This window comes from Sphaerodactylus townsendi, linkage group LG06 (genome assembly GCF_021028975.2).
Source record: "Sphaerodactylus townsendi isolate TG3544 linkage group LG06, MPM_Stown_v2.3, whole genome shotgun sequence".
Taxonomy (NCBI): domain Eukaryota; kingdom Metazoa; phylum Chordata; class Lepidosauria; order Squamata; family Sphaerodactylidae; genus Sphaerodactylus; species Sphaerodactylus townsendi.
In genome coordinates this window covers 13893361-13917146 of record NC_059430.1, presented here as the reverse complement: position 1 = coordinate 13917146, position 23786 = coordinate 13893361, and the positions used below count along the sequence as shown (strand labels likewise).

The window sequence follows — 23786 nt, the reverse complement described above, 5'->3', positions numbered from 1 at the left end:
AGCTGCATCGAATATTCAGATTTATGTGTTCAGGTATAGAACAAATCTTGGGAATGCCACAGCAGGGATTGAATCCCCTAGGCTAGCATACGGTGCTGATGACATCATAATAAAGCGACCCAGCCTGCTCTAGACCAGATCTAGAGTTTAGGATTTTTTTGTAATGTCAGTGGACAGTTCATGGATTTTAATGCTACACTGCAACAGCTCTGTCTGAACACAGAAGCCACTTTGGGAGGATTGTTCCCTGATGGGATTTTGAATTACAACGTCATTGAATCCCTAATGAAAGGCTGAAAATTTGAATGGTTAATGAAGGCATATAGTCAACACCCGAAAGAGACAAATCTTACCAGGAAGACAAGGCTGGTGTTCTGGTAGAGTGCTCGTGCGACACAGATACGTTGCCTCTGGCCTCCACTTAAGTTAATTCCCTAATGGATACAGCAGAGAATGAATGAATGAACGAACGAACGAACGAACGAACGAACGAACGAACTCTTGTTCCAGTGCTTGGGTATAAAACTGTTGTATTTGAATGTGTACATAACCACTGTAAGCAGTGGCATTTTCAAGACACCAGGACAAGACCATAACAATGGTTTCCTCATTCTCTGTTTACCCTTTCTCCGATTTCAGTCTGATCCCCAAAAGGCAGAAGGTCAATATCTGGTTGCAGTGAGCAGGCGTCTGTGACAGCTTTGTACCTGTTGGAAGAACAGGAGACACTTTTGATGCAAATTGGTTCTTGATAGCAGCACTGCTTTCCAAAATCCCACCCTCAGCAGGTGACAGCTGGAGGGGGCAGGAAATGTAACATAAAGCCATATAAAACACTTAATAGATCGTTTTTAATGGCAAGAGAAAAGGAGGGGGAGGAATTTGGATTTATCCTCCTACCTTTCTCTCCTGTAAGGCTTCATATGTAGAAACGGGGAAACAAATCCAGTTCACCAGATAAGAGTTCACCACTTATGTACAGGAGTGGGCAATCAGACCCAGACCTCCACATTAGAGTCCGCCATTCTTAACCACTACACCATGCTAAAGGAAATCATCCAATCCCAAAGGAAATTACTCTTATTCAGAGGCGTAGCAAGGGGGAAATGCGTCCGGTGCACTGGTTCGTTCTCCGCCCCTGCCACGCCAACGTCCGCCCCTGTCCCACCCCGGAACACCCCACCTCGCTCCAGAATGCCCTCACCATGCCCCCACAGGGGCGTGTGCCCGGTGCATAGCGCCCCTGTCCCCTTGGAGCTACGCCTCTGCTCTTATTCCCTCTAGCCCCTGCTTTTCAAATAGCAACACTCCCCTTTTACATTAAAAGAAGGGAGACTAGTACAACCACAGCAATGTTAAGAGAGCTTCAGATGGACAGATGGCCCACTGCAGAAAAGCAAGATTCGAGTCTCGCTCTTCTACTGCTGTATTAACTTTCTCTGTCATGTCCACTTTAATGACCTATTTTCTTTTGCAAATCTGCCTTTCAGGATTGCTTTATCAAGGAGAATGGCATGGGAAGAGACAAAGAAGGAAGGGGAATTTTAACCCTTTCCTCCTCTGCAATACCTTTTTTTGTTTGCCATCAAGTTGCAGCCAATTTATGGCGACCCCCTGGGGTTTCCAAGGCAAGAGCTGTTTCAGAGGGGGTTGGCCATTGCCTACCTCCGTGTCGCACCCCTGTTATTCCTTGGTGGTCCCCCATCCAAGCACTTGCTGGAGTCAAAGCTGAGAGTTTGACTGGTCCAAGGTTACCCAGCAAGTTTCTATGGCCGTGGTGGCGAACCTTTGGCACTCCAGATGTTATGGACTACAATTCCCATCAGCCCCTGCCAGCATGGCCAATTGAGACCCGGATGCATCAGAGCCCCAGCTGATTGAGCTCCAAGAGCAATTCAAAGTTTCACAGGGTGGCGATGCAGAGACAGGTTGAGAGCAGAGGGACGAAGTGCGGATATGATCACCCCCAGCTATAGCTATCAGAGCCAATAGCCCACCCAGCTCACCTCAACTGGTTAAGCAACTCCAAGTCTGTGGCCCTCAGGGGTTGCAAGATAAAAGATGCAGTATGAGCAGTGGTGGGATCCAAACATTTTAGTAACAGGTTCCCGTGGTGGTGGGATTCAAACTGTGGCGTAGCGCCAATGGGGCTGGGCGGGGCACGACAGGGGCGTGGTCGGGGATTCCGGGGGCGGGGCATTGCTGGGCGGGGCTGTGGCAAGGACGCAGCTGCTGCGCCGGTCCTTGGGCGGGAAACGAATGCACCAGGCGCAGGCTGCCATGCACGCCGGTGCACCTCCTGCTAGACTGCTTCAAGTTCTGCACGCTACTGCTGAGAGGAGGGGCATAACTAAGGCAAAAATCACATGGCAAAATCACCAATTAGTAACCCCCTCTCGGCACACACAAATAATTAGTAACCTACTCTCGGGAACCTGCTGGATCCCACCTCTGAGTATGAGGCTAGCGGCTCAGAGATGCTCTCAGCTCTTCCAGGAGCCAGACTGAGCTGAGGAGGAGACTCATAAAAGGCAGACAATGGAATCTGACATTGCAGGAGCAGCTTTGTCGAAAGCCTCTGACTTTGTGCTGCACCTGCTCCTGGGCTGCTATCCCTGGACTCAATGATCCCAGTCCAGTTGGCATTACCTGACCTATGTTTGACCCTCGGCTGTTTCTTCTGACCTGCACAGGACTTGTTCCTCTGAGACATTCAGTAAGCATGTTCTCTCCCTCCTCCAAGGTCGCGCCTGCTACTGGATGTAACTCAACGCTTCCTGAATTCAGCAGACCGGGACAACTCAGACCTGGGTTTCCCAGATCCTAGTCTACCTTTACCATTACATCACCCTGGCTCTTGAGGAGCACTGTAGGAACCTGTAAGTTTTCTCCCACAGTAGTAACTTCTCCAGTGAGAAGATGGTACAGGAGGACAGGGTTGAAGCTTTTTCCTCTATCCTTAAACCCTTGATAAAACAACCCAGTGGGCTGCGTTTGTGAAAGAAATCCCTGGCCCAAAAATGATCAGGCTGGCCTTGACAAGGGGCAGGGCCTTTTCAGCCCTGGCCCCTACCTGGTGGAACAGGCTCCCTAGGGAGACCAGGGCCCTGCGGGACTTACAGAGTTTCCGCAGGGCCTGCAAGACGGACCTGTTCCGCCAGGCGTTTGGCCAGCCTGGTTAAAAATACATCTACCATGTGGGCACAAGGGGGGGAGGGGCACAAGGGGGGCACAAGGGGGGCACAAGGGGGGCACAAGGGGGGAGGGGGTAGCCAGACGTGGGCACAAGCGGGGAGGGGGTAGCCAGACGCCATCCACATTTTTAAATGGGTTCTGTTTTTATGTAATTAATATTTAAATTATGTTTTAATTTATGTTTTAACCTTGTTGTAAACCGCCCTGAGCCCTCAGGGGGAGGGCGGTATATAAAATTAAACAACAACAACAACAACAACAGTAATAGTAATAGTAATAGTAGTAGTAGTAGTAGTAGTAGTAATAATAATAATAATAATAATAATAATAATAATAATAATAATAATAATAATAATAATAATAATAATAATAATAATTTTTATTTATTTATTTATTCCACTTTTATACCGCCCTCCCCCAAAGGGCTCAGGGCGGTTTACAACATAAATACATACAAGTGGATAAACAGAATAAAATGCTAAAATTTATATATACCGGTTAAAATGCAGCGCTCCAAGTTCATAAATATTTAAAACAGACAGCGTTCAATCTTTAACTCCTCCAACTCTGAGAGGGGAACAGCGGATCTCAGTTGTTAATGGGCACCTATCAGCAGCCGGCCTCCCCAAAAGCCCGGCGGAATAACTCGGTCTTACAGGCCCTGCGGGATAATATGTAGAGGTGCTTTGGGACCAAGGGCGATTTTCTAATGCACACCAACTTCTGCCTATCCTGTACAGAACACTAAGTTGTCTTCCTCCTTTTTTTAAAAAAAAAACCCAATCCTGCATGAAGCCTTGTGTTTTCCATCAGCCTGGACATCTCCACTTGTCTTTTAGCTTTAATCAAGACAGTAGTTGCAATTCTAACAGCTGTACAAGAGAAATTGTGCTTTACCTTTGTTTATTAAATGGGCTGCCAAAGGTAATGTTTTCTTCCACAGTGGCGTTTAGGAGCCAGGGCTTCTGGGCTGCGTAAGCCACTGCATATCTGCTCCTGAAGAAAGAAGTGCATATACATGCATGGTAAGTCATGGGAAATTGGCTTCTTCTGGCCAATGCGCACGGAGCTCGGTAAGAAGCAAAAGCACGCAAACAATTAGCAGGCATCAGAACCAAGGAGGAAAGGTTTGAAGGATATGATTAGGTTAAAAGAGCACCCTCTCTCTGCCTCAAGGTTTCTCCCCGTCTCCAGACCTGTCTTGTTTATCTGCACTTCCTTTAAGGTACGTTAGCATGCAAGAATTATGACCTCAGCCTTAAACCAGGAATTCCTCTTTTACCTCTGAACTCATGTAATGTGGACACTGGTGGTAGGGTAGCCTGGCAGGTGTTGGCCAGTTCAATTTATATGAGATTTACCTACAAGGCACATTTCCACATTGATTTCTCTGAGCACGATGTAGAGGATTCCAAAGAATGTTCCGCAAAGTGTGACTGGATCACCGTGTGAGCTCAGAATGCATCCAATATGCTGAAGAAAGATCAGCATGGTGGACCATCTCTCCTTTGACAAATCTGGTCAGCCATTTTTAATCTAATTTTTCCCCAATAATCTTGAATCCTGAGATGATAATCTGAAAAATCACTGGCCTATCTTGTTTAATACTGTTTGATGATTGGTATGCAAGGGTATTTCTGTTTGATTGTAGTTAATACTTTGCCAATTCGACAACATTGGATAGATGATACACAAGGGCAATTCGTATTTAACCGCTGAGATTTTATATGGGAAGCCTGCCCAAACCAATACTATTGAGAGAGGCCAAGTCTGAATATTCCCATATCAAAACTTACAAAGGTCCCTTTCCAAAGATAAATTCAAAATCTGAACTGAAATTTTTTTGTTCAAAATTTGAATGGCTAATATGGTAGATTCGTTGGACTGCCGAATATTTGCCGATCTTTCGTTCGGCTCTCAATGTTTTGAAGAGTACTATTATGACTTATCAAATCAGATTCAGAGGTTGCTCTCGACAACGGGATAAAAAGAAATCTGGGTACTATGAAAAAAAATGGAATGTTGGTTAGAAGATTATGAAATAACCCCACCCATTCTCACATTTTAGGAGTTTAGAAAGCTTTAAAAATGGTTAAACTATGTTAATAATTGTCCTTCAGTTATCAGGTGCCAAGCAATGGGCTGAATCCAACCCAGCGGTTCCCAATCATTTCCACAGATGCTATGAATTAAAGCTGAAATGAAATTCCAACATAAGTTCAGTGAACATCTGCACATCTGATCGCTTGATTCTGGAATGAAATTGGGCGAGCCGTGAATTTTCGACTGATATCCAACTCCAAATACGGAAACTGAGTTTTGCCATTTGAGCTCTGACCTTTGAGACACTGACATTTGCTATCCAGCAAGCCACCAAAGTTTTTTGCATCCTAATGTAAAAGAAATGTGAATTCCCCAGACTCAAATGGAATGGTTGTTCTGCAAATGCACTTTAAAATGGGTAACAAGATGAGTAACTGTTCAGCAGTACTTTTTAATACTTTCCCTATTTTCCAATGATCATTGCATTCACAACTGGAGTAGAATTGCTTTCGCTGACACGGAAATTTGATGAGTTATTATTGGTGACATCGTTTGGTCTCAGCATGTCTGTGTATCATACCTGCATCCCAGGTATATGTGTCATACCTGCATCCCAGGCTCTGGAGCAAGCCAGGCCCAGTTGCACATAATACAAAAATATCCCAAACCATATAGTATGGGGAGCAATTGAATGGCAATATCAATGGAATCAAAAACAGTAAGATCCAATTCAGACAGATGCAAGCTAGCCAAGGTCTCTGTGAGACTTAAAACAGAAAAGCCCTTGGTCTCCCCAAATCAGATCATAATGTATACTACAATAGTGTCAGGACCAAAGCCTGATTGGTGCCTGGTTCTCCACTGTATTCTGTTTGATATATAACCTGATGTATACACTAATTGATGTTTACTGCTTAACACCAATTGTAGATAAGCAGGCGAATAACCCTGTGAAGTCTCCCGGCCTTGGGCAACAGGAAATATCCATTGAACTGCAGGCGGGAGGCTTAGCAGGTGGCATATCTTTCTCTCTTGCGTCCTTGAGGCGCCTGGCCTTTTGCTGGGAAAACAAGAGTGGGCTTCGAGTGGGGATAAAACAGCCTAGGAAAGCCAGATTCCCCAGAACTGGGTTTCTCAAGCTTGGGACTTGTTGCCTTCAATAAAAAACTTCTGATCAAGAATCCAGAGTCCGTTTATTTGTCAAAGGTCCAAGACCTAACAAATAGGAACCTAGTAGTGTCTTAACTACTGACATCAATTTGTTCAGTTTATAATTTTGTAGATTAGCGTCCATCACAATATTATGAATTCTCAGTAGGCAAAACAATAAGGCTGTGGAACAAAAGTGCTGGATCATGAAAAGCAGTAAGTACAAGGTGAAACGATACTATTTCATCTGGACTCTTCATTTGCACAATTCTGCCTCTAAGATTATATATAAAAAGAGGAGGATATTTCACAAACTGGTGTCCGTTTAGGGAGACCTTGGCAGGAAACATCACAGCCCTTGCTGGCTCTATTTTGTAGTGGGGAGGGAGGATGCCTAGGGAGACGGGAGAACAATTGGCATCATACCAACACCAGAATATCACTGCTGATACCAGAACATTGCCCAAACCCAATGGTTAAACCATAGAGTTTGGGGTGAATGGTAGAGCATTACTCTGGTATGATGATGTCATGCTGGCAATGATGTCATGGTGTAAGTACAATACCAAAAGTGAAGTCTTTGCCTCCGGTGATCCCCCATTGGTTTCCAGTCATGGGGTAGCAACCCTAGAATCCACCTGAAAATTCATATCATATTAGCGGGCCCTGCCACGCGTTGCTGTGGCTCAGTCTGGTGAGGTGGAAAAGGAAGAAAAGGGGAAGCGAACAGTTCAAACATGTATCATTGCACAATGCTTGCAAGGGAGGGGAGGGGCAAGGGGCCCCTCGCTCCCCTCCCTCTCTCCCGTTCCCTTGCATGGCACCCCGCCCCATCCCTCCCTAACATTTCCCTTCCTCTGCTAGGGTGGGTGGGCCATGTCTACGTGGCTGACCCTGTCCTTTTCACTCCCTTCCCTTGCAGGTGAATTACCTAACTTAAAACACACTGGGAGGCATGATCCACGTTTTGTCAGAGTGCTTGGTCCAGCAAATCCCCAGACCCTCCCTCACCTTCCCCTTCCTCCGCTAGGGTGGGTGGGTCATGTCCAGATTGCGGGCCCCATCCCTTTCACTCCAGATGGCAGCAATTTTCAAGGAAGGCATGGTTGGTTCTGGAGGGTTTTCCGGGCTGTGTGGCTGTGGTCTGGTAGATTTTGTTCCTAACGTTTCGCCTGCATCTGTGGCTGGCATCTTCAGAGATGTATCACAGAGAAAAGTTTGTTTCTTACTGGGTCTAAGTGAGAAGGGAAAGTTTAGTGTGGTATATTGTCCATGTCCCAGGGTGGGGAACCAATCATTAACTGTTTGGGTGGAACTTGCTATGCAAAGGTGTGGTTGAGTGCATTGTATTGCAGGTGGGGTTATCAGTCCATTTTTTAAGTACTGGGAGCCAGGCCCTGCTAATCTTCAAAGTCTCTTCTTTCTTATTGAAATTGTCCTGGTGTTTGTGAATTTCAATGGCCTCCCTGTGCAGTCTGGCATAGTAGGCTTCTGAATTGTCCAGAATTTAAGAATTGCTTAACACATGTTCTGCAACTGCAGATTTTTCAGGATGGTTAAGCCAACAGTGTCTTTCGTGTTCCTTAATACGGGTCTGAATGCTGCGTTTTGTGGTTCCTATGTAGACCTTTCCACAGCTACAGGGTATGCAATATACTCCTGCAGAAGTGAGGGGGTCTCTCTTGTCCTTTGCTGAGCGTAGCATCTGCTGTATTTTCCTGGTGGGTTTGAAAATGGTTTTGTAGGTAATGCTTTTTCATCAGTTTCCCTATTTGATCTGTGATTCCCTTGATGTATGGTAGAAATATTTTTCCTGTGGTAGACTGTTTCTCCTTAGTCCTCTTGGTTTCTCTTGGTCTTAAAGCTCTTCTGATTTCTGTTGTGGAGTAGCCATTAGCCTGCAGAGCCCAGTCTAGATGGTTGATTTCATCAGGGAGGAGATGAGGTTCACAGATTCGTTTTGCACAATCTGTCAGAGTTTTGATTATGCCCTTTTTCTGTTGTGGATGATGGTTGGAGTTTTTATGTAGATACCAGTCTCTGTGTGTCGGTTTTCTGTATACTGTGTGGCCCAGTTGGTGGTTGGGTCATGAAAGACCAAGACATCTAAAAAAGGCAGTTTCCCTTCTTTTTCAGTTTCTATGGTAAATTGTATGTTTGGGTGGATGCTGTTAAGGTGGTTCAGAAAATTCAGCAGTTCCTCCTCACCATGGCTCCAGATTGTAAAAGTGTCATCCACAAATTGGAACCAAGTTGCAGATTTCCTGGGTGCTGTGTTGAGGGCTTCTTTCTCAAAATGTTCCATGTAAAAATTGGCTATCAGTGGGCTGAGGGGGCTTCCCATGGCCACCCCATCGGTCTGCTCATAATAATCATTGTCCCCTTGGAAGTAGCTGGTTGTTAGGCAGTGTTGAAATAAAGCAGTGATGTCATCTGGAAACATTTGGCTGATGAGTGCAAGTGTGTCTTTCACTGGAACTTTGGTGAACAGTGAGACAACATCAAAGCTGATAAGTCTGTCACTAGGGTTGAGATGGAGATTGCTAATTTTTTCGATGAAGTGGGCTGAGTCTTTAACATAATGCGCTGTGTGTCCAATGTGGCTTTGTAACTGTGAAGTCAAGAATTTTGCCAGTTCATATGTGGGGGAACCAATCACACTCACAATAGGTCTGAGTGGGATGGATTCCTTGTGGATTTTGGGGAGTCCATATAACCGAGGTGGAAGCGCTTCTGACTTGCAGAGTCGTTGGCATGTGTCTGGTTGAATGGAGGAGCTCTTAATCAATGTGATGGTTTGGCGAGTGATTTTCTTGGTTGGGTCTTGTTTCAGTTTTTTGTATGTTGTGGGATCCAGGAGTTTTGCTTTTCGCAATATTCTTGCTGTTTCTCCTCTTAATTCCTCTGCTGTTTGTGTGGCTGGCAATGTCTTTCTCCATTTTTCTGTAGGTGAGGTTGTCAATTTTGTCCCAGTCCTGGCTTCTCATTTTTTGACTGATGTGGATGAGGAGAAGTAGTAACACCTTGTCTATGGCTGCAAGTTCTTTGCGGGTGGTGTGAATTCTCTCACGTACTAATGCACATTCCAGGCGGTCATATATACGGTTAGCCTGTGGGGATTTGAAAGTCCTTTTTGCTTTGAGAAAGGCTGGAATAGTCTGGAATAGAAGGCATGTTTGTTTCCCTTGTATCAGAGGGTGTTGCTTTGACAGCCAGCAGATGGCGCTGTTGCGGAACAGAACTGTGGTTCCAACTGTCACAGTTGTGGCAGATTCACAATAACGGCCACAGTTGTGACATGTACACAACAGGATGTGTGGAAACAGTATGCAAACCTGGTCGCACGTGAGTGCGACGTTGTGTGAAAATTTCAAAGCAATCGGTCCAGTAGTTTGGGAGTTCACATGTCAGGAGAAAAACGAACTGTTAGATTTTTATATATATAGATGAAGTCACTGGCCGGTCTGGTACTTGTCTCAACTGAATTTTAACTGGGTTCTGAAATTTACCTGCTGGGAATCAAAATGGATAATCTTATCACCCCCAAAAGATTGGAAACCACTGCGTTGAAGAAATCTACTTGTTAATACTAGTTTAGAAAATCGTTGTAATCATAGGATGGAAACAAAGTGGGGACTGTAGAACACAAAAGGTGGAGATTCGAGAAGATCCTAAAGAGGCAAACGGTTTGCATCAAAATATCCCGTGAAAGAATCGCAATAATACCTCCGGCTTGCTTCAAAAGAAGAGTCGGTTTCATTTACGCTGCAAGTTAGGGTAAACAATGTTTTAGTAATGGGACATAGATAATAAGTTGGTGAGCAAACTTCACATACTGGGAAGGCAATATCTCAAAATGAAAATAAAGTGGAAGTCCTTATACTGAAGCACAGGAAGAGACATCTATATTCTATATTCTGTTATCTATAATCAGCCTCACTTCTACTAGGATTACTGGAAGAAATTCTGACCAGTTCTTCTACTTTGATGGGTCTGTCACTTATTTTCTGAGTCAGATTGGAATGATAATATGAAGGCCTATGCTATTTTCCTGATCTGAAATGTCCCTGGGGAGTCATTATTTCCTCCAGTTGATATGGAGATCTGTATGTTTACTCCAGTAGGGTAAGTGCATTGAAAGTGGATTGAAAGTGCATTATTCTGCATGTGCGGAAGGGGCCTGAGTGCTGGCTAGCCTATTGTTCACTCGGTAGAGCCTGCAGGGTCCCTGGCTTCTCCGAGCTCAGCCCCTGTTGGTTCCCAACCTGGTCTGAGCTTACTGGACTCTGTTTATCCCCTGAGGATTCTTTGCTTTCCAGAGGACGGCCCACGAGAGGTGAATTACAGAGCAATCCTGAGCAGGATTATGCCTATCTAAATCTGCTAAAACGAATGGGCTTCAAAGGGTGTAACTTTGCTGAGAACTGCGCTGTGCACTGAATTACAAATCTCCCCACCCTCTTTTGGAACGTCAATGAAAAATAAATCACAGGCACCGAAGATCATCCCATTCCGCACAACGACCCAGATGCCTAGAGGAACAGTATGCCGCTGATAACATGAGACAAAAGAAATTCCAGCTCAAATTGGAATGAGAAACACAGGTTCAACGCAACAACCACGGGGACAAACTCAAACCTGGAGGATGGAAATGCACACAGAATAAAAAGCAGCATTGTTAATTAATTAACTCTTGCATGATGTGGACATTTTTTTTATTCCGAGAGAATGAGGTGAAATTTTAGAACAAGGCAAGAAAGAACGTTGGATTAAACAAGAAATGCAAATCACCCCCCCCCCCCCAATGAGCCATAATCAAACCATTTACTGAATTCTGCTAATGTGGTTTTTTGGGGAGGGTTTCTTGGGCTGTCAAGTCACAGCTGTTTTATGGTGATCCATAGGATTTCCAAGGCAAAAGATGTCGCGAGGTGGTTTCCCCTTGCCTGCTTCCGCATCATGACCCTGGTATTCCTTGGAGGTGTCCCAGCCAACTACTATCCAGGGCGAACCCTGGTTAGTGTCCGAGATCTGATTAGAAGATGCCCTCTAGGATGCCCTTGTGTTGCGTGCCATCATTGGCACGCCTGATATACTATCTAATCAGTACTGTCCCCTCCCGGCCTTGGGATCGGGTGCCATATATGATTGCTGCTGCTGTGTTCTATGGTTATAGATTTATACATTGTTTTAAATTACCTTTGTATGTGTAAAATGTTGTTTTTAGCCTGCTGTGCTTAATGTTGTTATGTATTGTTGTTGCAGGTCTGCTGTATGCTGCCCAGAGCCCTTCAGGGATGGGCGGCTTAAAATCTAATAAATAAATAAATAAATAAATAAATGATAGATAGATAGATAGATAGATAGATAGATAGATAGATAGATAGATAGATAGATAGATAGATAGATAGATAGATAGATAGATAGATAGACAGATAGATAGACAGATAGATAGACAGATAGACAGATAGATAGATAGATAGATAGGTAGGTAGGTAGGCAGGCAGGCAGGCAGGTAGGTAGGTAGGTAGGTAGGTAGGTAGGTAGGTAGGTAGGTAGGTAGGTAGGTAGGTAGGTAGGTAGGTAGGTGGGTGGGTGGGTGGGTGGGTGGGTGGATGGATGGATGGATGGATGGATGGATGGATGGATGGATGGATGGATGGATGGATGGATGGATGGATGGATGGATGGATGGATGGATGGATGGATGGATGGATGGATGGATGGATGGATGGATGGATGGATGGATAAAAGATGCCACAATTTGTACATAAAATGTAACTGACGGCATTTTTAGTAGTTCTGCATCTGCAATTTTTTTTGCCATCGAGTCACAGCTGATTTATGGCAGCCCCGCTGGGTTTTCAAGGCAAAAGACAATCAGAGGTGGTTTGCCCTTGCCTGCCTCCACATCATGCCCCAGTATTCCTTGGAGGCCTCTGGAGCTGTCCAGATACTTGCCAGGGTCGAAGCTACGCGTGTGTGACTGGCCCGAGGCCACCCAGAAAACCTCCAAAGCACAAGAGGGGATTTGAACCTGCGTTGATCAGATCCTTAACCAACACACTAACCACTACACCTCTCTTTAGGAGCGATTTTCTGTGTGAAGTTCCCCCCTGCCCAACCCAGGTTTTCTCTCGCCCTTAACCCATGTTTATTGGCCTGTACAGAAAGGCCCTCTGTTGCTTGGAGGTTAGTTGTAATCCCGGGACATCTCCAGCTACTCCAGGAGGTCGGCAACCATTCCCAATCAATGAGAAATCTTCATCAATATCCTAGAAAGCTTCATTGTTACTCCCAGGCTACAGACTTCTTTGTGACTCACATACCAGGCTACTCCATTCAGAGGGCCTCACCTTTTGACCTCACAGTATATATACTTCACTTGCTTTCCATTCCTACTATCAGATCCTCTGAAGATGCCAGCCACAGATGCAGGCGAAACTTCAGGAGAGAATGCTGCTAGAACACGGCCATACAGCCCGGAAACCACACAGCACCCCATCCTAGAAAGCGTTAGTGCTTTTGTAGTTCCCTTTCCTAGTTTGCTTCCTTCCGTGAGATCGCTGGGCATTAGGCTCAAGCATGCAGAATTATGGAGTAAAGGAATGATGAAAGAGATTAGAATCTTGATTATTACACTGAAGGGCTGAAACCGACAGGACTGCGTTTGGTAATACCTGAAGTATTCTTCTGCAATCGCTTCTCTGTCAGGCAGTCTGAAATCATCAGCAAAACACAACTGCATTTGTTTATATGAGTGACAAGTAGACAAAGTCTAGACGGCAATAGCGGCGACTATTTCTTTCTGGAATTGTCCATGCTCTTAAGCCAGGTTTCTATACCAGATGTTCACGGATTCATGCTCCCATCATCCCCTGCCAGCATGATGCTGGCAGCGGGCGATGGGAACTGTGGTCCATAACATCTGGAGGGCCGCGAGTTTGACACCTGTGCCTTTAAAGATCTGAACTCGGAGGAAAGGCACTGCAGAGATAGATTCTTGGAGACACAACTTCCTCTTCCTTAAAGAAGGCCCCAAAGAGTATCTTTCTAAATGCTTGCATTAGCAATCTCCACGAAACAACTCTGGCCTGGGCAAGAAGGTGTGTGTACTGTCAAGTTTGCCTCCAACGTAGGTGACACTACAAAGGAATAACCTCCAAAATACTCTACTGTGAACAGCCTAGCTCAGGCAGAAGATAGGAATAGGTTTTGTGTGAGTGTGAAGAGCTGTCAAGGTACAGCCAGCTGATGGCAACAACAGCAGGGGGCTTTCAAGGCAAGTGAGAAGCAGAGGTGGTTTGCCGTTGACTTCCTCTGCAGAGTTTTCCTTGGAGGTCCTCCTTCCAAGTACCGATCCTGCTTAGCTTCTGAAAAGCTGATGCGATCCGGCTACACCACGCTGCCTCTCCTCCCAGGAAATAGATTTTATTTGGTTTTTTAAAAGTCTTTGTGCATTCCAACTTTGGAGTTGTGTTACATAACCTACGATGACATCGCCTGCAGTGGCGTATCTGCCAGAGGAACAGGGGGGGTCAATTGACTCCGGGCGCCACCCATTAGATCATGTTGGGGGCTCAAAATCGCCCCCACACCCCTCCTGTGGAGAGTCACCCCTGCCTGGACCGAGCCTGCTGTGAAGCTGGGGCCTGGCGGGGCACCTCCCAAGGGCCCACGCCTCTACTCCCCGCTGGCTGAGGTAAGTGGGGTGCGGTGGGGCATGGGGAGGGGCGCTTGCGCAGGTATTGCCCTGAGCGTCATTTTCTTCTGGCAAGCCTCTGACTGTCTGTGTTCCAGTTGGGCTTTTAATATTAAAATAAAACTGTATTAGCAGATTTTCCATAGAAATCTCTGATTGCTCTGTAGGCTGGATTGTCCATGATCTCTCAAATCACTACACGGCATGCCAAGAGCTCATGGATCTGAAACGCAGCTCCCGCTCCTTTAAAAAAGAAACGTTCTTTTCAAGGCAAATCTTACCGGCTCCAGTGAACTTTCCCATCCAGACTTTGCATCTCTCCAAGAATAGCAAGGAGGAGAGAAGATTTGCCACAGCCAACCTGACCCACAATCATCGTCATTTGGCCTACAAAAGAACACCATAAAATTAGACCCGTACTTTGCTTGTGTCATTAACATTTTATTAGCACAAAGTCTTCACATCACCAAAACCCCATGAATTCACCAAATTACAAGGTACATATTCCATAAAAACTCCCAGTTTCTTCTGCACTGAATATGAACACAAAAAATTAGACCCATACTTTATTAAGACTGGCATTGATACTTACTTTGATTGATACTTACTAGAACCAGGGGGCATTCATTGAAAATGCTGGGGGGAAGAATCAGGACTAATAAAAGGAAACACTTCTTCACGCAACGCAACGTGTGATTGGTGTTTGGAATATGCTGCCACGAGGTGGTGATGGCCACTAACCTGGATAGCTTTAAAAAGGGGTTGGACAGATTTATGGAGGAGAAGTCGATCTATGGCTACCAATCTTGATTCTTCTTGATCTGAGATTGCAAAAGCTTTAGCAGACCAGGTGCTCAGCAGCAGCAGCAGCAGCAGAAGGCCATTGCTTTCACATCCTGCATGTGAGCTCCCAAGGGCACCTGGTGGGCCACTGCGAGTAGCAGAGAGTTGGACTAGATGGACTCTGGTCTGATCCAGCAGGCTAGTTCTTATATTCTTATGTACTGTACGGGTGTTTTGATTGTTTGTTAAAGCTATTTTATTTGTTTACATTTGTCCTCATAGGAATTAATGTGGTTTAGATTAGCAAAACCGTTTGGGGCTAAAGGGTTAAATCCCTTCCCCCACTTCTATAGTGCCAATCAACCTCGTCCAATGGGAAGGCTGGCTGCAGCACCATGGCCATGTTGGCCTGCCTCTCCCATAGAAGTGTGGGCATGCTTACAATGGGGGAAAGCCTCCCGGCCACGGGGAAGCCCCATGGGACTAACAGGATGTGCGCCACCAAAAGGATTGTATATGTCTGAGGGCCGAGGTGCCGCACTTCTGACCCTTAATCCCAGGAGGGAGCTCATTAATATTGACTCCACCCCCAAGAACGCCCCCCCCCCACTATCCTGTGGGGGGGGCGTTCTTGGGGGTGGAGTCAATATTAACACCAGTGCATCCCCGCCGCCACCTGGACTTCCAGGTGGTGAGGTGGTGGGCTGAGGGATGGGTGGCTGCGGGCACATCTACCACCTCTGCCAAAGTAAGTGTGCTGGGGAGGGTAAATGCATTGGAGCGGGGCTGCACCGCTCCCTAATGCTGCCCCCCCTCCACACACACATTGGATAGGGCTGCCAATCAGGCCCTGTGCAGCTGCTACTGTGCTTGAAGAACTGCTAGGGATATCCAACCACGGACATAAGAACATAAGAACTAGCCTGCTGGATCAGACCAGAGTCCATCTAGTCCAGCACTCTGCTACTCACAGTGGCCCACCAGGTGCCTTTGGGAGCTCACAGGCAGGAGGTGAAAACGGCTGCTCCTGAGCACCTAGTCTGCTAAGGCATTTGCAATCTGGATCTCCCAGAATCCCATCTACTTAAATGAAAGAAGGATCCCCAGCTGGCGCCAGTGGATGTGCACCCCATCAACAAATATTTTTTAAGTGGGTGGGGCCAGGTGGGGCTTTCGCTCAGTACGACTTCTGATTGGCCTTTGGAGATCTGATTGGCCGTGCAGAATTTTTTTTAAAAAAATTGCTCTGATAGCAGCTGCCACCACGGCACAAGAATCTTCACTGCATAACTGAAGGTACGTTGGGTGTTCATTTATGAAGGCAATCAAAAGCTACCTTTCCAGTTATACATGACTTCACTTCCTGTCATTTTGTGGTTGGCTCTGCCTCCTGTGGCAGCCATTTTGAGTTTATGCCCACCACCCAATGTCAGAATTCCAAATGGTTGAGGGCCCCTGTTCCACAGCGCTGTATGGGGACATTTTGAAATCCTACAGGTAACATATTGAAACCCCAGGGATTAAGAGTCTAGTCCTAAAATAAATTATACCCTTCTAAATTCATTGACTATGATATACTTAGGTATAACTCTGTCTAGGACTGAACTGCAGAGCATATTATAGTTTCACATTGAAATCAATGGGAATTGTTTATATATGAGCAGCAGTGGCGTAGGAGGTTAAGAGCTCGTGTATCTAATCTGGAGGAACCGGGTTTGATTCCCAGCTCTGCTGCCTGAGCTGTGGAGGCTTATCTGGGGAATTCAGATTAGCCTGTACACTCCCACACACACCAGCTGGGTGACCTTGGGCTAGTCACAGCTTCTAGGAGCTCTCTCAGCCCCACCTGATATGTACACATATATGGTTTATAGTGTTTTAAGCCATATAGACACATATACGTAGCCTTAAAAGTTAGCCTGCACAAAGAGTGAAGCATGTTATATAAATTCATCTTAGCTAACATCCCTGATGAGGCTTGGAATTGAGTTTGCTAAAGATCTGGTAAACACCAAGGAATGCAAAAGGGGTGAATTAAAAGGCCATCGAGAAATGAAACTCAGGGAGCAGCCTGACACAGGCTCGGCTCTGAGTTGAAAGAAACGGGGCCTCTCAGCAGACATAAGGGAGCTAGCAATAGATAAGGATTAGCAGAAGACTTGATTGTTATAGAAACTTTATACATGAGGTGTTTTAGACTCAAGTTACATTAAAAATATAAGAAGGAAAGGTGTGGTAAGAGGTGGGATAAGATGACCAGGTCTGTACGTCTACTTGACTCAACCCAATGAGCAAGAAGCGGGGAGGTATGTTTTTGTAACTATAAATTATGTTACACAGGCGGCAGCTCAACCGGTTCCCTGTCTGATTTTTAATGGAGAGTCTGAGTTCCCTCTTCTGCGCAGAATTAAAACAATAAAACTCTGAACACTGAAGAAGCTTATGGATGGTTATTTTTGAGTAACCAGACAGAGCCTTAGCTCTGAGTACAGGGCTTCTGCCCTGTGCCTAACACACCCGCCTCAGAGGGTGTTTGTTGTGAGGGGGGAAGGGCAAGGAGATTGTAAGCCCCTTTGAGTCTCCTGCAGGAGAGAAAGGGGGGGGGGATATAAATCCAAGCTCTTCTTCTTATAAAGCCCATTGCATATAATATATTTTGAAAAGCAACTTGAGGCTGTAGAATTAAATGGAGGAATTCACTGGACCAAACAATGTTGACTATGGAAAGTGATTCGTCCTACCTGTTGGGATTCTGATATTGATATTTGATAATGTGGCTAGACCACTTCCCCATGAGAAGTATCCATTGGTTACCTGTAACACAATCCCACAAATGTGGGAACAAGCATTACAAATCAAGCAGAAAATAAATAATCTGTGTACTTTAGATATGGGTTTTTTTAACTCGTCGGAGTAGTTGTTTGCATGACCACCACCCCCTCCTCCAAAGCATTTTGTGCCTCGTTCCCAAGATGGGTGACTTCAGCCTCGGCCCCAGGAGGACAATATATAAAGATGTTCATTAAACCATATATCTACCTAGTTCAGTATTGTCTTTACTGATTGAAAGCAGCTCTCTGCACATTTATTATAAACGTTGAAAATTGTCTGAAATGTCTGTTGTGGGCTTTCCAGGCTGTGTGGCTGTGGTCTGGTAGATCTTGTTCCCCGCGTTTCGCCTGCCAGCCACAGATGCAGGTGAAACGTTAGGAACAAGATCTACCAGAGCACAACCACATAGCCTGGAAAGCCCACAACAGCCAGTTGAGACTGGCCATGAAAGCCTTCGACAATAATTGTGTGAAACGTGGCTAACTTAAAAGCCACAATAAACGTACAAAAAGTGCCCCAGAAACCTAGGTTTCCAGTTCTTTCCAAAAATTGTTCTCCAAGTTCTTCCAATCATGTTGAGTGCAGAATCACTCCGTTTGATTCATCAGTTTCCAAGCTACCAGTGATCTTACTTATCCATCCATCCATCCATCCTACTTATCCATCCATCCATCCATCCCTCCCTCCCTCCCTCCCTCCCTCCCTCCCTCCTCCTTTCATCTATCTATTCCATCTCATCTATCTATGAGTCTAGTCTATCTATCTATTCTATCTATTCATTCATCTTATTCATCTATCTATCTATCTATTTATTTATGGGATTTTTACACCGCCCAACTCCCGAAGGGCTCTTAATGCCGACAGTAAAACCCACCATTTTCTAATACGGCAGCTTTCGGTCAAAACAAAAGTTTCAGGACTTTCATTTATCACACATGTTAAATGAATATTCTGAAATGTTCAGGGTCGTATTCTTAATGCCTGGGTGGGAATTCGCCGAGTCCCCCAATTTTCCCAGTTAACTTTCTCAGGTGTGCAACCTGGGATCCTAGATGTCAGGATTTGAACCTGGAATCACAGTCATGAACGCTTCACGATTGGGCTATTTCCCCTCCACATGCCCTAATATTGCTACCAAAAATTCATCTCCAGCTAACAAGGACCCTGAACAGAACAAACTGGAAAAGGTTTCTTCTCCTGCTTTGGTCCTGGAGAGTCGCCACCAGTCACAACAGTTAATCCTGAGCAGAACCTATAGCCATGGTGGCGAACCTTTGGCACTCCAGATATTATGGACTACAATTCCCATCAGCCCCTGCCAGCATGGCCAATTGGCTGTTGGGAATTGTAGTCCTTAACATCTTGAGTGCCAAAGGTTCGCCACCATGGACCTATAGTCTGACCAGCTGTAAAACAGCTATCTATGTCCAGTGATAATTGTCCTTCAAAACCCACCCCCAGGACACTTCCATTGAAGTGTGTGCATGTAAATGTAATCATTTCATTCTGATTAATCGGTTAAAAACTGGGCAGTTGATAGGCATGTAAATAATTGACGGGCTACCTTGATGGCGTAGTCATCAATATCTATATGGCGAATCGGTACCCTCAGGGTTGGTTCACAACCATCCAGCTGTTGTCTGATGGGATGCTTCCGATTTATAGCTTTGGGGTGCTAAATTGGTTTAAATCAAAGGAGAAGAAGAAAAGCCAGTTTTACTTCTGCAAAAAAGAAATTAGATGATAGATAGATAGATAGATAGATAGATAGATAGATAGATAGATAGATAGATAGATAGATAGATAGATAGATAGATAGATAGATAGATAGATAGATAGATAGATAGATAGATAGATAGATAGATAGATAGATAGATAGATAGATAGATAGATAGATAGATAGATGATGGACGGACGGACGGACGGACGGACGGACGGACGGACGGACGGACGGATGGATGGATGGATGGATGGATGGATGGATGGATGGATGGATGACGGATGGATGGATGGATGGATGGATGGATGGATGGATGGATGGATGGATGGATGGATGGATGGATGGATGGATGGATGGATGGATGGATGGATGGATGGATGGATGGATAGTAGATCGATCGATGATAGATCGATCGATCGATCGATCGGTCGGTCGGTCGGTCGGTCGGTCGGTCGGTCGGTCGGTCGGTCGGTCGGTCGGTCGGTCGGTCGGTCGGTGGGTGGGTGGGAGGGAGGGAGGGAGGGAGGGAGGGAGGGAGGAAGGAAGGAAGGGAGGAAGGAAGGAAGGGAGGAAGGAAGGAAGGAAGGAAGGAAGGAAGGAAGGAAGGAAGGAAGGAAGGAAGGAAGGAAGGAAGGAAGGAAGGAAGGAAGGAAGGAAGGAAGGAAGGAAGGAAGGGGCACACAGACCCATACACAAATCCTACATTAGATCTGATTTAAACAAGATGCTGTCAAGTAAAGGAACTCCTCATGTCATCTTGCATGCACCCAGCTTCCCACAGAAATTCTTGATAACTCCAACAGTTACTATGTTTTTTTAAAGACACAAGCCTTTATTGGCATATAAAACAGGACAAACAGTTACTATGTCAGACTACACAGGTACGCTATTGAAATCCACAAACACCAGGACAGTTTCAACAAAAGGAAAAGTGCCTGAAAATCAACAAAACCTGGCTACTGGTACTAAAAAAAACACCAAAATCAAAAAAACAGAGACATTCAAAGGCAACTGCAAATGCAACTGTAAATTAACCCCACTAATGCAAATGTGCTTCACCCTTCCACCATACAATCACTCCACACTGTGCCACAGAGAGAAACCCATCTCGCTGTGACATACCTCTGAAGATGCCAGCTGCCGATGCAGGTGAAACACTTGGAGCAAAAACTACCAGACCATGGCCACACAGCCCAGAAAACAGCCAGTTCCCATTTAAGCTTTACTGCCATGCATGCAACAATGCTCCACATGTAGATTCAAGCCTCCAGTGTGACACCTGCTCAGGGGATGGATCTCTGGCATACTACAGTTGCACAGAAAGCAGCTGAGTACTCAATTTAATGCAGTCACTTCTCTTCATGTAAGAGCAATTGAACTGGGAAGATCTAAATCAGGATGCAACCTATATCTTTTTTCTTTTATTTTCTTGTAAAATTTGCTTTATTTATGAGCAGAGTTTTAGTTAGAATCACAGAATCATAAAGTTGGAAGAGACCACAAGGCCATCAAGTCCAACCCCCCTGCCATACAGGTAGCCACAATCAAAGCACTCCCAACATATGTTCATCCAGCCTCTGTTTAAAAACCTCCAAAGAAGGAGACTCCACCACTCTCTCAAGCCTTCAAGTGAATTTCCACTGGCTCGAACAGCCCTGACGGTCAGGAAGTTCTTCCTAATGTTTAGGTGGAATCTCTTTTAACATTAGAACATATTTTTTTGAAGGATGATCACAGACCCAGCCAATTATAGACCAATCAGTCTATTTAATGTTATAAGTAAGCTCTATACCAACTATTGTGTATTATTTTATGTAAATTATATATTATGATGTTTTAAATTGTTTTATTATTGATGGACAATCACCGCCTGAGCTCCTTTGGGAGGGCGTATATGCGCAAGTAAGTAAGTAAGTAAGTAAGTAAGTAAGTAAGTAAGTAAATAAATAAATAAATAAATAAATAAATAAATAAATAAATAAATAAAGGTAGGTTTCTGGCATGGCTTGGGAAAGAAAAGCTGTTAGGAGATGAGCAGGCTGGTTTCCGAAAGGGACAATAAGCAATGGACCACTGCTTGATCTTATACCATCTGATTGACAAATATGTCAGACTCCAAAGAGGCTCGCTATAAGCAGCCTTCATCGACCTTAAGGCAGCCTTTGATAATGTGCCATTTGACCACCTATGGGCCAAACTAGCAAACACTAATAGTGACAAACGTTTATTGCACATAATAATCCAACTGCATGAGAACACCTCTTTGCGAGTAAGGGTGACAAAAGAGGGACATCTATCACCATTTATACCAGTACAGAAGGGGGTAAGGCAAGGATGTTTTCTAGCAACACATCTATTCAACTTTTATGTCAACTCATTCATAATGAACTTGAAGAACAAGGATGTCCATGCTCCTACACTTTCTCAGGAGGGAAAATTACCCATTCTAATGTATGCGGATGATCTTGCTGCCCTTTCACTAACTAAAGTAGGGATCAAGAGAGCCCTAAATGCAATAACCCAAAAATGTGCTGAGGAACACCTAATAATAAATTATTCTAAAACCAAAATAGTACATTTTAATGCCAGGTTCAAGAAGGAAAGATGGGTGATCGAAGGGCACCCAATTGATCAGGTCAAATGCTTCAGATACTTGGGTGTAATTTTCCGATATAACGGCAAACCCACAGCTCAAATCCAATCCCTTATCCAATCTGCTCAAAAGAGCACCCAGGCAATACTGAGATTCTATCACACCCAAGGGGTGGGGGGATTATATTCTAGCTGCTGTTAAATTGTTCACCGCAAAATCTATTTTACAATTACCCTACTAGGTAATTAGGTAATAGCCCAATTAGGTAATATATCTAACTTCATCACTTTGGAAAATGTCATCATAACAACATTCCTTAGGATCTCTATATTTAACACCAAAATGTATGCCCAACATTGTAACTGAGCAGAGTATGCAAGTTGGGCCAGAGTGCTACTGCTCAAAGCACTCGTGTTTTCACCCTCCCCTCTGTGGGAAAGCCTCCTGCCCCTACTCACCGCCCCCCCCCCCCATTTTTTTAGTTCTCAACCCAGAGGCAGCTTCAGCTCTTCAGGGCTGAAAATGGTCTGGAGGGAATTAGCACTTCCCAGGAGACCCTGGCTCTAAGGTCTCCTGGGAAGTGTAGTTCCCACTCAGGCCGCTTTCAGCCTGAAGGGAACAGGCTGCTTTTCCAGCCTGCACTGTTTCACTAAGGTAAGTGTGTGGTGGGGTGGGAGGGGGTGAGAGGGGCGCTGTGGAAGCAGGGGGTGATTTTCTGCCCCAGGCATGCGCCTGGTGCAACGCACCCCCTCCCCCGCCCCCTGGTGCCTCTGATATTAAGACATGAGGCAGCAATAATGAAAGTGGGAAACTATAGTCTCGGACCAGGAGCCATTAAACACTGGGACAAGGTCCACTCTACATCCCTCAGGGCCTATTATCATCACTTTTGTCAACATCACCATATCCAACCGGGTTGGAGAAGATTATTCTGAAGCTTAAACAGATTGGGCTAGACCCTATGTTGGTGCTTGAATGGGACTTGCCCTCAGCAATTAAGATGGTCTATCAACGATTGGATGACACTGATTCCCAAAATGATAATGCCTCATTTCCTGTTCTATGTAGACCACTGAAATCTTGGATTGGTAATGCACGGTTTCTTTTCCATTCAACACATTACCACAGCTAAATACCAGTGGGCCTTTTCTAGAGCATGGTTTGATGCCTTTCTGTCATCCATGCTTATGGGCAGATTTAGAAAAAAACCCATGGCATTCGAGGAAATGTGTTTGTAATTCTGGGGATGTGGATTCTTTGACACATATTTTGCTGCGCTGCATGCTGCACGAGGCAGAAAGAGAGCTCTTCATTTTACCTCAACTTGTTCAGCATGGCTTGATAATTGCAAAGGATCCTGATCAAGAGATTAGGAAAATGTTGTTAGAAGACAAGTATGTAACAGTCTGTCAGCAGGTAGCAAAGTTTTGAGCATTAGCTTATAAAAAACGCAAGGTCCTACTTAGCTAGGGAATGAGCTGAAAGTCAAATATTTATTCAACTAGTTAGTAGTTTAATAATTGTTGTAATCTGCTGTTGTGGATGTGTGTTGTTGTTTTCCACCCTTTTTTAAACTGGCCTTTGGTCGTATTAAACTATTGATTGATTGCATCTAGCATCTTGTTTTGTATGGTCATCAACCAGTTGCCTTGGAGGCCAGCAAACAGGACATAGGGGGCAAGGCCCTGACGTTGTCTCCTAGCAAGGGTTTGCTGCCTCGGAATGTTGTGACTCCCTTTAGTCGCCACGGCTACTAGCCATTCATGGAC

At 45.0% G+C, this 23786-nt stretch overlaps 1 protein-coding gene across 9 annotated transcripts in view; it reads right to left on the bottom strand.

The window, feature by feature from the left end:
* ABCC9 (ATP binding cassette subfamily C member 9) overlaps positions 1-23786 on the bottom strand; it is a 107269-nt gene that overhangs the window by 44237 nt on the left and 39246 nt on the right. For 3 of the 9 annotated variants that reach the window (XM_048499509.1, XM_048499510.1, XM_048499508.1), the window contains exons 15-22: positions 23336-23374; positions 19269-19379; positions 17614-17686; positions 14371-14476; positions 10114-10152; positions 4093-4191; positions 623-707; positions 354-434 (exon numbers count right to left, since the gene is read on the bottom strand). In XM_048499509.1, coding sequence (XP_048355466.1) covers positions 354-434; positions 623-707; positions 4093-4191; positions 10114-10152; positions 14371-14476; positions 17614-17686; positions 19269-19379; positions 23336-23374 — 633 coding nt within the window. The remainder of the gene's footprint in view (positions 1-353; positions 435-622; positions 708-4092; positions 4192-10113; positions 10153-14370; positions 14477-17613; positions 17687-19268; positions 19380-23335; positions 23375-23786) is intronic. The other 6 variants (XM_048499512.1, XM_048499514.1, XM_048499516.1 and 3 more) reach the window with 2 other exon arrangements.